Here is a 15,265-nt window from a genome sequence, read left to right as displayed (position 1 = left end):
TTTTGGGAGGAACAATGTTTTGGGTTGCAGGACCACCTTGTCCTTGTGGAAAAACAGGAAAGGTTGATGGATGGCACAATGTGGAAAGTGCAACGTTCACTCATCTGCTTAGCTGACATGAAAAGTCACCTTCCAAGAGAGAAGACCCAAGTCCACAGTGGCCAGTAGCTAAAAGAGTGGCTTTGTGAGAGCCTGCAGAACCTTTGGTAAGTTCCATCCTGGCCCAAATGACCAGCAGTGCAGGTGAAGGTCCTGCAAACCTTTTATGAATCGATGGGAGGACAATGGGTACATGAAGACTGAGAAGCTGTCGACTGCTACATGGAACAGTACCACTGGTAAACCTTGATGAGGGATACTTTCAGTCCTCTGGTGTGTAGCATGTGGAGGAAGCCAAGGATTTAGTGGATGGATGTCTGGTATGGATTGAAGGCTTCCTGTTGGGCAAAGGTGGTAACGGCAATTTAGCACCATAGAAGAGCCTTCTATTCGACTGCATGGCTACATCCAGGACCTCCTGTATCTTGGGACAGAGTGGAACCTTTGGGTCTACCAATTAATACTCCATGCCATGAGACAGAGAATGCCAGTGTCCAGGTGCAGGATCCTCCCTCAGTCCCAATAGATGATGTTGAGTCTCAGTGGGAGCTCAAAACTGGCAGGATATACCTCTTAGATATACCAGGGGAAGGGAGGGAAAGGGTTCCTAATCAGAACGACTCTGGCTTGGAAATCTTTCCGACAACAGGTACTGCACAGGCACAGAGCCCATATGTGTGATGCAAAGAGACCATGAAGAACCACTGTAGTTTTTTATTGGTACAGTCAGAGAACTCAATACAACACAATCCAATTTAATATATAATGATGACTGGCCTTTTCTACAAATACAAAGGCATTTCATTCATTTATCAAACTATCATTCTTTATGAAGAAGACATGGTCCATATAGATACTGCTAAACCTTGTAAAGATTTGGTACCGCATCAATAGAATTTTATATTTTAATTAGCATTTTTATGATTTTATTAAACTTTCTTAGTGATGCTTCACTAGGTGCTTAACACTTTGTTAATTTATCTTCTGCAAGAAATGATCATCATTAAGAATTACCTAAATTCTAGATTTGGTTGCTAAATCAGAGGCGTTCACAGCATTAAATATTTACTAGGTTTTCCAACCATCTGCAAGTCAATCTAATTACTGAAAATCTCCAAACATTTCATAGGACAGAAACATTAAGGGCACAATCCTATGAGTGCTTGGGCAGAAAAAGTTCTACAGCTGGCTGAAGAATGCTGGCAGTTATAGGACCTATCAAAGCTATTCTATCTCTAAATCTATTCAAGGATGAGATGAAATTATAGGTTCAGTTCAGACAAGGAGCATTTGACTAACGAAAGACAATTTTAATTATACATTTAGAACAAATTTAAATTAGAAGCAGTTAAACTTAAGTAGCAAATGCAACTCATTTGCAAAGCCCTTACCATCTAAAGCTTCTTTTAATTCATCTTTGGTCCAAGCAACTTCTGTCATTAATAGCCGAAGATAATACATAGCATGCTGGTGTGGCTGCTCAGCTCGGAAGTTGTTAAGTGATCTCATGTACTATCAAGGTTAAGGCAAGAATCATATGATAGTTAAAAAATGAAACTTTGCAATAAACCATATTAAACCATATTGCCTATATGCAAACACCCACACTGATTTGAAACTGTAATTCCTTGTTAAAAGGGAACCATGGTTAGCTTGCCTGGCTGGAGAAGGCTAAGAACTTTCTTCTGTCTAATCATGCATAGAACTATACCCTTACAACATTTTACCATTGCACATGTTTACTCTAGCATGTGCTATTGTTTTAATGCAGCTTATTATCAAGTGAGCATAGGTTTGCAACCCAAGTCCGTTCCTATTCAGCACTATTTACAGGTTCACCCATTCTACATTTTGCACATTTTGACAGAAGAGATTTGAAACTTTGGGCTCATAATGCTCCAATGAAAGAATATTCAGTGTACAGATCTTTGCTATCTCAATAGGGTGGGATACTTGCCATTCTAATTTATGTAAATTTTATTAAGCAATAGCAATCAATACATAAATGCATCCCTAACAACAAAAAATTAAAGGAGAAAAATGGTAAGGTATAAAGGTAAAAATAGAACTCCCAGATGGCTTACCGCCTCTTTGATAATTTCAAATCGTTTTTCATCAATCTCAAATGTGGCCATTTTCTCAATAATCTTCTTCAGTAGGATATGCTGCTTGTCATTATAACCTTTTACAGAAAGCTATACAAGGAAAATAAATAGGATGTGTCTATGTTTGAAGTATTCCATTTTCAACTATAATTCTAGATCTTCCATCAGCACTGGGAAATATTCTGTCAAATTTCAACAAAATTCTAATGTTTTTCCTCTGTGGTATGGAAATCTACTGCTTTACTTTTTCTCAAGATGTAAATGTTTATTAAGGTAAATATTATGGATGTGAAATTACAATAAAAACCAAGTATTGTTCCATTCTGCAAAGCAAAGAAAGAATGTTGTCCAAATGTTAAGAAAGAAAGATGACCAAATCTCTATTTTCAGGAAAATCAGTGTGATAATTTTGGGGGAAGGGAGACAGAAAAAGAGGAAAAAGTACTAAAAATATTATTTTTTAATTACATCACATTTATATCCCACCTTTCTTCCTCTTGCAAGGAAGACAAGGTGGCTTCTTCTCTTCATTTTATCCTCACTACAACAACTGAGGTAGGTTAGCCTGAGAGTATGTGACTGGCTCTAAGTCACCCAGTGAGCTCCATGCTTGAAGGAGGATTAGAACCAGATCTCCTGATTCCCTGCCCAACATTCTAACCACTATACCACACTGTCTAGGCTAAGTGAAATAATGAACATACTTTTTCCAAATATAGAATAAAAGAACTTAAAGATCTCAAAATCTATAGCAAGTATAACATGAGTTCTGTTCCATACTTTCTAAAGCACAAGATTTATAATATTTTTCTTAAGAAAATCAGGGTATCACAAATATTTAATATATTAACATGAAGTTCATGTTACTGCGTAAGTGGGTATATCATATACATATGCCCTCATACCAAGCTCTCTTTTATAGATATGCAGACTATTTTAATATTACATTAACTCTGCTTTACACACTCGTTATTTACTGTACACAGAGAAAGATGAGAATGCTTATATAGCATTTAACAGAACAGAAGCAGAATCTCTGGATAACTAGATTCCTAAGATAAATATGTAATTGTTGATAGAAAAAAAGAGAAAGCAATCATGCTAGATGACTCAAGAAATTAGAATCAACTTGGACTCATGTTGACTAGGTGCTAGGTTGCAGACTGAAGACATCTGCTTTATTTTTCTTTTAAAGGTAATAAAAAACTTGTAATTACAATGCAAGATGTTGCGTTTACAGCATATTTATTTCTTAGATTTCTAGACTGCCCGATAGCCAATGCCACACTCTTGCTGAAACAAAGTAGATCTGCTTCTGGAGGAAGGCTGCCTGAAAATGCTATGTAATCCTTAAGGATGAAAAAATGGCAGAATGTGTGTGTGTGTGTGTGTGTGTGTGTGTAAACAAAAAGTTTGCAAAATTTTCTATTAAAATCATGCTTGTGTTTTTGTAATCAGTTTGAGCACGAAAACCTTCAAGTCACTCCATCCACATCATGTTCTTTAGAGGTATCCTATTTTATCAGAAAATTAAGGCAATTCCTAAAAAAGACACGCAGATTTGTGACAGCTCTTATCTAAAGAGGAATGTCTATATTAGGTATCAGGATTTAATATTTTCTTTACAAAAGAAAGGACAGATTTATTTTTGCAATCATCACCTTGGTTTTAACATGCAGTTGTTTCAAAGCCAATAATGCAATTAGTAGGATTTAGTAGCATACATCTAACAGTGTAGAATCTAGCCTACATAAGATCATGCCTCAAAAATATATTCGTCTTTTATGCCATGTGGTGGTTTGGGTTGTTTGGTTTTTTGTTTTTTGTTTTTAGTATACATCACAATCTAAGTGGATGATAGCCCACAAACTTCTACTTTTAAATAACATTTTTGAAAGATTACTGTATGCAAATCAGAAACACAATTTAGGCATACTATACAGTCTCAAAAGCGTTCCAGTTTTAGCCAAACCATTCAATAAATAGTTATAAAACTGCATGTTTTTTCCAATTATGAGAGAGATGCAAGAGAACACAAACCAGCAGCTGTTTTGTTTAGATATGAGGAAGCCAGCATTTTTCCAAGCGGCATTTAAATCTCAAGCCATCTCATTTCTTCCTGTTTTTTCCCCTTCTTACTTACAAGTATTGCATTCATTCCTGATGCAATGGCATACACCAAACCTGAGAGGCGTGCTGCATATGTATACTCTTTTAAATCATCCTTCAATAACCTGATAAACAGGTATGTCATGTTGCAATGGAGAGGGTCAGCATAAAGGTAGCGACTAACAAAAAGAAAAAAAAAAGGATGCTTTGATACCTCAGGCAGTAATACAGTAATGGACGAAGAAACATGACTGAAGAGTATGTATATGCAGCCTCATAACCAGTATTGTTCGGAATGAAACACTGAAAATATTGTGAATAGGTTTTTTTTTTCACTAGAAAGTGTAGTAGCAAAATCTAAATTCCAATTAGGGCTGATTTTTTTTAAAGTAAATTTTTGAAACTGATGAATGATGTAAAATGCAGCAAAACATTTCTGGATATGAAATGTTGAGACTTAGAAAAATTTGAACTTAAAATTCAAAGTATAGTTAAAAATTAAGGCAGAAAAAGGAACTAAAATAATTAAATCCTGGAAAAGCCATTTTAAAAAAATGCTTCCAGAAAATCAAGTTTTCTTGTTCCCTGATCAGTGGAAGTAAATTTAAGGCTTTTAAGATTCTCCTTGATCTGTGTACTTACATACATCCCATAGATGGTATCTTGGAGATCATAGTTCAAGCCAGCTAGTTCTGCTGCATATGCATACTCGTTGAGGGAGTCTTTGAGTAGCTCAAGATACAAATAGGCCATGTTACAATGTAAGGGATCCACGTAAGCAAATGGGCTGGAAGAAAATGTTGAAAGTAAAATGTCTGACACAGTTACTTAATTCTGCTTGATCCTCCATACTGGATACAATGGTGTAGTTAAAAATAATTTAGGTACATCATATTATGAGTTTAGAATGACATACAAACACACAGGAAATGGAAAATACAGATTAAATAAATATAGACAGAGACAGACATATACCAAGCATATTAACTGTGCTGCTTAAACCATTACCATAACAGAATTTTAGCCCATTTTGTGTTTGATATAGGAAATAATACAGATTTTAAAACAAATCATTTTTAAAGAAGCTAACACCAGTACACAGTAGATTAATCAGTGTGTCTAAAGGCAAGATAGTGTCTCATTTAAATTGTGTGCCATCAGGATGAAACTTCACTGAACACATCTGGTGAATGCAGAGTCAAAAATAGTTGTAGGTTTTGTTTTGTTTCCAAGCCATTGTCACTTGCTACTTTAGGAAGAAAAATATGAAAACATATTTTGTAATCTTCAAGGAAGCATAGTAGCCTACACAGGCTTATAAAGACAACTCAAAGACTCAAGTCATGTTTCAACAATACTGCTTAATACCAGTATACCAAAGTTGACAAACCAGATTAAGATTGGAAACAATTTATACACAGCATGTTCTACTATCTACAGATACAGAGAAATACTAAACTGTCAATACTGATTCTTCACAAGAAAAGTTTTACTGAATATTCCTCTGTGAAAGATAAATCATATTCAATACACATTATTCAGCATAATCAAGCAGAAAACACGATTCTGAGATTCATCAATACTTCAAAGAGCAGCATGCTGTTAATACTATATAATTTGCATCTTTTCAATTTTTAAGAAATAGCAGATTAAAATAGGATATAGCATTTTTATTCACACATCTTTTGAGGTAATCTTCTGAAAATATACTCACTTTAAATTATTATGGTGACTTAATTATTATACTAATAAAAAACCCCACTGAACATTGTAGGACTTACTTCTGTGCAAGCATGCATAGGATTATGTTGAAATATATATATGGGTTCCTAAAGAAATCAAGACTAACACTATACTGATCAACAGGCAAGGTATCTATCCAACCAAATATTTTCTTAATTAGGTAGCCCTCTACAGCCGCTAATTGTCTAATGATAGCAGCATGCTACTGCTGTTCCAGCTGGCACGTTATGCCTGTGCAGTCCATGTAGAAGATCCAAATGGGGCCATCCTATAGAAGAGGATAGCTGCCAGAAGGACAACCTATAGGGAAGATGACACAAGGGGAGAGGTCAATTTGCCAGAACAGCAGCAGTTGCAAGGAAACACTGGAAGGTGCTTAGTAAACTAAATATACAGTGACCTCTCATGGATCATGCAACCATGTGTTGACTGGAAGAACCATGGGGCTACTATGTACTAGGCTATGCAATTCTTTTCTTAGATTTAAGGTCAAATGTGACAATCATAATCCTCTCAAAGGAACAGTCCTGTATGGCACAGATGTCAAGCCAGTAATGGAATACAAAAGTCAAAGGTATAGCCCAGTGGTTTTCAACTGTTGGTCTGACCAGCACCACTCCACTGGCATTTTCTACCAGTTCATGAAAGAGCCACTGTCATGCACGCACACACCAGCAGCATCTCACTCACCAGGACCAGCACAGAACTAGCTGTGCTCTCACTACTGATTCCTCACCTCTTCCTCCATGGAGGTTGGGGAGGAAGCCAGCTGGGAACTGCACCATGCAGGTCCACCCTTTGGGTGGGGCCACAAAAACTGGGCCTTTTCCTTTCTCTGCTGTGTTTTCTCCTGGGAAGGGAAATGCTGAGGCAGGATTGTGCTGAAAGTGATTCTCTGCCAGTATGGGAGTTTGAGTAGATGGGTTTCCTTGTATTTCACTATTTAACATTACGAATATTATTGTATTCAGTAACTTGGTTTGATTTTGTATTGCTCTGCTGTTAATAATGTATTTTAATTTGTATTGGCTATGAGCAAATATTGATTTTGTATTTTGCTATTGTAAATGTTTGATCAAGTATTCCTGAAAAGAAGCAACAGCAGATTTCATAGAAGCCTTATTTGAATTGCATATTTATATTCAATTTCGGTTGTGTTCAATTACATTTAATTTCAATATTTTATTCTTTTATTAGCATTTTTACTGTTCAGTTTCCGGTTATCTTGAGAATTTTCCTTTTTGATACTATATTTAAAAACTAATACATATTATGTACATACTACTTTTTATTTCTGCCTCAGTGGTCCCCAAAATAATGTTCCTATTTTTGCTGGTCCCCGACTATAAAAAGGTTGAAAACCACTGATATAGACCAGTTGCTGCTTGGCAGAGGTCTTGTAAGGGAATGCCAGCATGGAGTGCAGTGAAAGTCACCACTGCTTTGGTTGAATGCACCCTTGGTTGTTGTGGAGGCTGGAGACCTGCGGGTTGGCATGCCAGTTTAATAATCTACAATCCAGTGAGCTGCTGAGAACTGATGGGTTTACCTCCAGATTATTCGCTGTAGGAGACAAACGGCTTTGGAGAACAGCGGAACAATTCAGTACAGGACCAAGAAAAGGCTAGGACTTGACAAACATCAAGTGTGTCTAGAGCTAATTCAACAAGAGCAGGTGGTATCAGGAAGTAGACTGGTAAGACAATGTCTTTGTTTAGCTGCAATTGGGAGGGAACTGTTGGTAGGAATGTCTGATCCGGTTGGAGATTTGCCTTGTCTTTGTGAAAAACAAGAAGTGGAAGTTCTATACATTGACTGCACAGTTCACTTGCTCTCCTGGCCAAGGTGAATGCTACTAGAAAGGTTATCCTCCAGGAGAGAAGGTGCAAGTCTATGGTGACCAGGGTTTAAATGGAAGTTTTATTAGTGCTTGGAGCACTACAGATAGGCTCTATCCCAGTACAACAGATAGGATGGGTAGGTTCAGGTTATGTAGAGCTTTTAGGAACTATCTGGATAGAGGATGTAAGAAATTAGAGAAATCATTTACCATTCCATGAAATTATGAGATGGCAGATAGGTAGCATTTAACTGATGTAGGCTGAAGTCCTTTGGCATGCAGTCAATGTAGGAAGGTCAAGATTTGTTGCGGGGTGAAGGACTCTCTCTGAGTGAAGGTTCCAAAAGCATTCCATTTAGAGGAGCATGAACGTTTTTTATTTGCCTCAAGGCTGCATCTAGAATTGATTGGATTTTGGGATGGAATCCTTGGTTCTGGTTCAGTAGAGGATCTGCCTTGCCGTCAATTGAAGGTACATGAATTCTGGGTAAAGAATGCCCTGATTCCAGGAAATGATGTTGACTGTCTGTGGGAGGCGAGTGAATTCCTAGTTTGACATGTGGAGAAGGTTGGAGAACCATGGTTGGTGGGGCCACTGAGATGTCATTAGAATGCAGTTGGTGTTTTCCCTGCAGATCTTGGCCAGAACTTTTGTAAGTAGCGGGAAGAGTGAAAAAAGGTAGAAGAGTGTTCTGTTCCATGACCAAAGGAACACATTGCCCAGCAATCCTTGACTGACGCTGGCACAAGAGCAGAAGGCTTTGCACACTGTGTTCGTCTGTGTCTGGTGAAGCTGGCATTGGGTCATGACAGAGTGAAGGCAGATCACAGGTATAGTCAGCGGGGTCCAAGAACAATTAGATGGTGATGAAGGTCTGTCCTGTCTGCAATCTGGTGAGATGACAGACTGAGATAGACAGTTGACTGGGACATAGGAACCATGGTGGAACAATGAACTGGTGATGCAGCAGCTGGGATCAGTGCAAGAGTTGGAGGAACCAAGCCCCCAGCTCTTTGGGACAGAGTGCAGATGGCTCCCAATTGTAGTGGTGCTTGAAACTTCTCTGTTCCTATGGGTAGCTGGATGGTATGGTCCCAGTGGTGGAACAGGGGCCCAGGACAGATCCTGTTCTTAAGTCAGTGGTGGGATCCTGGGCCTTTCCGTCAGCCGATGGGAAGAGCAGTGAGATGGAGCTAGCAATAGAGGAATATATATTGGTCCAGTGGCTGCATAGGAGAGCAGTGCAGGTAGTTGTTGGGTCCCATGCCAGGAACAAACTGATCCGGATGGAGATAGAGGTGGTAGACTCACATGGGTACAGGGTGGTATAGCCCATATCTCCTCTTTGGAAAATGAATGAGATGTAGTCAGTTCCACTCATACCATGGAGCCCAATGGAAGAGCTGGTGTTGAGACCTGTGGTAGCATTGGCAGCAACCCTGTTTGTGGGGCCAGCTTGGATGCAATAGCTGGTGGACACTGGCAGAACAGGTGATTGATTTTATACCAATAGCACCAATAGTGAGTGGTGTCTGGTCCATTTGGAGGACATTTCTTTGCCCTTTCCGGACACTATCTTAGATTCCTCCACCATTTCATGTGATTTTTTTTAGGTTGCTTCTTCAGCTTCTCATCACATGAATGCTGGGTTTTTGCAGGTGGAGCCCCAGCAGCTGTTGATGGAGTGAGACAGGAGGCAGAAGCTTGGAAGGTCAATGGATGATCATCAGGTTTTGTGGTGAGCAACTGTACAGCCATGAGTGCGTGGCTCCTCATTTTGGTCTTCAGGCATTCCACCCTATTCTTGTGGACCTGGCACTGAGGGAAATAATCTATCTGGTAGTCTTCCCTGAGGCAAAAGAGGCAAAGGGAATGCCCATCCGTGGAGAGCACTTTTATACCACAGAGAACAAATTTCCAAAAAGCTGTCTGGAGTGCCATTGGAGAAAAGAAAGAAAAAGGGGGCTAAGTGGAAAACAGGAAAACCAATAGAAGGGTTTTTAAAAATTATTTTTGTGGGGGAATTAAGGTAATAAAACATGGGGATGAAATTGAAGAGGAGATAAAATAGAACGTTAAGAGACTTTGGAAAAATAGTTAAAGGAGTTTGGAAAGTTCTTGAAGCTGAATTAAAATATAAGAAAGCTAGGAACCCAAGGTATTCAAAACAGCAGTCAGAAAGGAACTGGGGAAAACTATGGGAGCCCACCTTATTTATACAAGAGGGAGAGGGGGAGGGGCTCCCACCAAAAATTGAGCTTAGCTAGGAAAATTCTTCCAACTACAGGCACTGCGCAAGTGCAGAGCCCATATGTGTGATGCACAGAGAGCACAAAGAACAACTATTTTTCTTTCTTTTCTATTCTATTCCCACTCCAACTGGTATCTCCGTAATCTTTCCTACTTCTGCTCTTCTTGTAACAAAGGGATAAAAGAGAAGCTGAAAACAAAGTTGACTCAGTTGCACAAAGACCACAAAGAAGAACACTTTTAATGGAAACTTTTCAAGTTAAAAGCATGACTCAAGAAAAAGACCAAAGTTCTGAAAAAAGCATTTACCTTAATACATAAACATTTTGTAATATTTTATGATCCAATTGCTCTCCACTATATTTTTTCTAAATATTGAAGTATTATAACCAAATTCATTCACTAACTAAACAGTATCTTGCTCCCATTTTGATTTTATAGGAAGCATGTGAATAGAAAATTTGCTTGTTATTAGACATTGGTTTAAATGTAAACACTGAAGTTATTCATTTTATGCTAAGCTCATGCTGACAGCTTTCCATTGTTATGCATGCTTGTTCTTTAATATGCAAGAGTTTGTGTTTACCTGATTTATCATACAAATTTCTTCAGATAATAACATTTCATTATGAAATAGTCACTTCGTCTAAGAAGTTCTTCAGCTCAGAAAGTGAGTAAGGTCAACTACAGCTTAACATGTTGGATTGGGTTCCAGAGCATCTCTGCTGAATACAGAATCCTGGGAAAAGTATACAACCCAATATTGTGGAGCCTGGAAGACTCTTGTTTCATCATTCTATGCACCATGGAGAATGGAAGCCTAGCAGAGAGGCAGTCTAGCTGTTGTGAAATCTGTCTCAGCTAGGATTGGGGTGTGTGATGGACCAAGGCTCAGGGATTCATTGGTGGTGTATGTACATGCATGCATTTGAAGTTTCTGGCATCAAACAGGGAGCACAGTGCAGTTTCCAAATTGGGCCTGGAAAAATAGTATCTTCCTCATTAAAAAAGAAAACTTGTATTAGTCAATCCAAATTTGGAAATGAGTGTCCCAACATTACATATAACAGGAAGACTTTTCAGAAGGTAGGCAAGGCTGTTGCATCTCTGCCCTGGGTCTGGCTGAATGATCCAAGTATATGAAATGTACACACAAAACAGAATTACCTGTTGCCATGGCACAGAGCCATAATCTCCCAGCACCACCTTTGGGTATTGGCCAGACAAGTAGGAGTGGAACCACCGCAGAGCAGTGCCGCCAATTCCTAGCCCAGCCAGCCATCCAAAGGATACCATGGTTGATGGTATCGAAAGCCGCTGAGAGGTCCAGGAGAACCAACAGGGACACACTCCCCCTGTCCCTCTCCCTGCACAGGTCATCATACAGGGCAACCAAGGTAGTTTCCATTCTGTAGCTGGGCCTGAAACCAGATTGAAATGGGTCGAGATGATCCATTTCCTTCAAGAGTGCCTGGAGTTGTCCGGCCACCACCCACTCAAGCACCTTGTCCAGAAACGGGATGTTGGCCACCGGTCTACAACTGGTGGCCATCTCTGGATCCAGAGACACCTTCGTTAGGACAGGCCTGATTACTGCCTCCTTTAAAGGAGTGGGTACCTGGCCGTCCCTCAGAGAGGCGTTAATAGCCTCTAGGATCCAGGAACCTATCCCATGTTTGGCTTTGGTCAGCAGCCATGAAGGGCAAGGGTCAAGTAAACAGGTGGTAGGACGTACTTGTCCAAGGACCTTGTCCACATCAAGACATAAAGTACAGGAAATGTAAAATATACAAATAGAGTTACCCTGTGTATATCTAAAATGATTTAAATGCTTCCTTAAATAAAAAACAGCCTCCATTTAGTATGGCACATTTTAAAGACAAAAATATATGCATACCTGAAAAATTCAAAGTTGAGACAGGCTTTGGGCAGGAAAAATTTATCATCTTGCTTGAACCATAGCTTGCTCATGGCAGTATCCTGTTTTTTAAGAAAACATAAATTTCTCTTACATTATATCACAAAAGTATATGTTGACTATCTTAATCCATTATATGCTTTTAAATATATAGACTCATTCCAAGAGTATGGCTGTAGCACCTGTGTAAAACACATTTCATAGGTTTTTAAATAGGGTATCATAAGTTACTTTACCACCTATTTTTAGAATATTACTCAAGCTGTACTACAAAGGGCTTGGTTTTGACTAAATAAGTTAATCTTTCAATCTTTTTTCCTTTGCCCCAATTCAAGTGCACCTAGGTGGTGCAGGCCTAAAAAGTAGATGGAAATATGGGTGGAATGCAAAGATATCCATTTTCTATAATGTCTCAAGTTGTCCTTTCATACAGTGTTTATGGAGATAGTGGGAAGTATGCACAACAGACTTAATATTTCAAAAATCCCTGAGAAAATAATGGTATATATTGCAGAAATTCCATGTACTATTACTAAATATAGAAGATCCATACTTACCTTTATGAGAGTAGGGTACTGTGTTGCATCCTTCTCTAAAGGTACAATTTCAAAATTACAAGGAATAAATTCATTCTTTACTGGGAGCTTGAATTTCCCATTCAGATCAGCATTTTGCCATCTCTATGTAAAGAAAAAGTATTTTTGTTAACATTCAATTTATTCAATGAAACCAATGTCCCAATTTTACTTTTTCAAATTTCAGGACAACAATTTAAAATAATGTTACTAATGTACTGCATTTGTTGATATACATGATTTTTCAGAGTTTGGTTAAAGCATTTAAATTTTCTTTTTATCCACATGTTGTAGAAAATATAGCACACCTGTTGTCTAACCACTAGTTTACATGCTGCAGCCACAGTCAGGTTGACAGAACTAATAATTTTCAATTCATCGAAACAAATTATTAAAATAAATTGTTTTAATGGGGAATTATCAAATGGCTTTTTAAAGAGGGAAAATATTTAATGCAGTATTTCAACTCATTGTAATAAGGCTGTTAATAATCCAAGTTATTTGAATGGAATTGACCATTTTTTGACAACAGAGTTAGGCTTAATTTTCTTTGATTTGATCAATATTCAATAATAGCTATGTTTTGAGTTGAAAAAATCTTCTTTCACAACAGTGAAAAGTATGAACATATTTGGGGAGGGTTTCAAGAATGAGACACTAGCAATTTTCTCAGCACACCTTGATGACTTCACTAGAAATTGCTTCTTGCTTGTATTGGGTTCCATACCATTGTTCTGTTCTATCAGTTTTTCCTTGAAAAGACTTAGATACTACTGCAACCCTAAAAATAAGATCAGAACATAATTAATACACAAGCTTCTCCCCATGTTGAACACTTATACAAACATTTAAACTTGATCACAATAAAGTTGTGTTAATAGACCCCTTGTCCCCAGTAGAAAAAATGCAATGTAAGAATTAATGCTTTGAACTTGCAATATTATCTAGAAAGCATTTTATACATTTAAATTCAGATATAGGAAACTGCATTCCCTTCAAATTCCACTGAACATGAAAAAAATCAATCCATGGTTAGTCATTAATTTTATGTTCTTGACTACAGAAAAAATACATAAAATTAAAAATGATAATGCCTTGGAAGACAGGCCAGCTCATAGGCATTTCACACCTGGGTTAGCTATCTCTTGAAGCTCTGGCTACTCAGAATGGGCTTTACCAACAATCCTTACAGGAAACAGGAGGTGAAGGCATACTACCTGTTCTTTCTATCAGAGTATTTCTGTGAAAGCAGGACAGGAAGGTGGGAATGTTTTGCATTGCTGCTGGAAGTTGCTTGGAGTATCTTCCAGTAGCAGTGTCCAACCAGCCTCTCTGGCCCTTATTTGAGCAAAGAGGGAAGGCACTCCCAGCAAATGCTTGGGGGCTGGAAGAAATTAAGTAAGGTGCTCATATGGCACTTATATTTGGTTCTTGCATCTATGATATTCTAATTTAATTAAGAGAAATATGTCTAACTCTCAAGTTGAAATTATAAATATTAAATTATAATTCTTAAAAAAGGAAAACTCTACATTTGTAAGAAAGTATGCAGCGTGTATAATAAAATACCAAGATATACACACATTAGAAGGCTAATTATTTAATCATAATTATTTGTAATAATATAACTATTTGCTTTATCAACTGGTTTGTTAAAAAGACTGAGAGAGTAAGAGCCAATATATATTCAACACTGGAAATTATCACTGAAAACTGAATACAGTTTGACAATTCATTTAAAATATTACTGTTCTTGAATTTTCTATTCTACCACTTAGACATTTACATAATATAATAAAGCTGCTCCTGAATTCACTCTCTAGCATTTCTGAACAGATATCTGAAGAAAGAAAGGAAAAGAACAGGCCTTACAAAGTTTTCTATTCTTACAAAGAATAGAAAACAAAATGTACTTTCCTAGTCATGCTTTCTGCATCTGCATATCTAAAACAACAGATTTTAACGGATTTCAGCGTTTCATACTGACTAAAATGTGAGTTCGTATTTTAAATTAATTTTAATTATTTTAGTAGTGTTGTTTTATTTTATTTGCATTATTTTATTTTATACCTTGTTGTAAACCACCCAGAGAGCAGTGGCTATGGGGTGGAATAGAAATGAAATTAATAAGAATAATAATAATAGTTAACAAATATTTCCATAGTAAAAGAACTGCTGCTGATTTTTCCAGTTGAAAAGGAGGAAAATTGAATGCAAAATAGTAAGTGTAATTAGCATATCTATGGCCAATTATTCATGAAGGGAAATGTTTACCATCAACCCTGTTCTCCATCTCAAAGGCAACTGGTAGTTAATTAGAATACACAACAGTTAAATCCATGGAACACTTATTGATTTGAATATTTAGTAGAAGCAAAACCTTAAAACAATGGCTACAGCTGAACCAGAAACAAAACTAGATTTTTTTCATATAATCTTGTTTGTGGATGCCAAATAATATCTCAAGATGGAAGATTTTGTGCTAGAAATGAAGCATCCTACATTGCTTTCTTTCACATGTAGAAACACATGGCATAGAACACTAGTACAAAGGAACCTTTATTTCTCTTTGAAATTAGTTTCTATAGTAACAATTCTGTCATTGTCATTGAAAGTACAATGCTT

The 15,265-nt window shown here is 37.5% G+C and overlaps 1 protein-coding gene across 8 annotated transcripts in view; it reads right to left on the bottom strand.

Annotated features, from left to right (window-relative positions):
* IDE (insulin degrading enzyme) overlaps nt 1-15,265 on the bottom strand; it is a 105,439-nt gene that overhangs the window by 24,264 nt on the left and 65,910 nt on the right. For 7 of the 8 annotated variants that reach the window (XM_044420678.1, XM_044420676.1, XM_044420679.1 and 4 more), the window contains 6 exons: nt 13,319-13,421; nt 12,623-12,745; nt 12,045-12,127; nt 4,956-5,100; nt 2,184-2,294; nt 1,491-1,611 (listed from right to left, as the gene is read on the bottom strand). In XM_044420678.1, the coding sequence (XP_044276613.1) occupies nt 1,491-1,611; nt 2,184-2,294; nt 4,956-5,100; nt 12,045-12,127; nt 12,623-12,745; nt 13,319-13,421 (686 nt within the window). Of the gene's footprint in view, nt 1-1,490; nt 1,612-2,183; nt 2,295-4,347; nt 4,493-4,955; nt 5,101-12,044; nt 12,128-12,622; nt 12,746-13,318; nt 13,422-15,265 lie in introns of all 8 variants that reach the window. The other variant, XM_044420673.1, reaches the window with a different exon arrangement.

This window comes from Varanus komodoensis, unplaced genomic scaffold (genome assembly GCF_004798865.1).
Source record: "Varanus komodoensis strain SLA01 unplaced genomic scaffold, ASM479886v1 scaffold11, whole genome shotgun sequence".
Taxonomy (NCBI): domain Eukaryota; kingdom Metazoa; phylum Chordata; class Lepidosauria; order Squamata; family Varanidae; genus Varanus; species Varanus komodoensis.
This window is presented reverse-complemented; position numbering and strand designations above follow the sequence as displayed.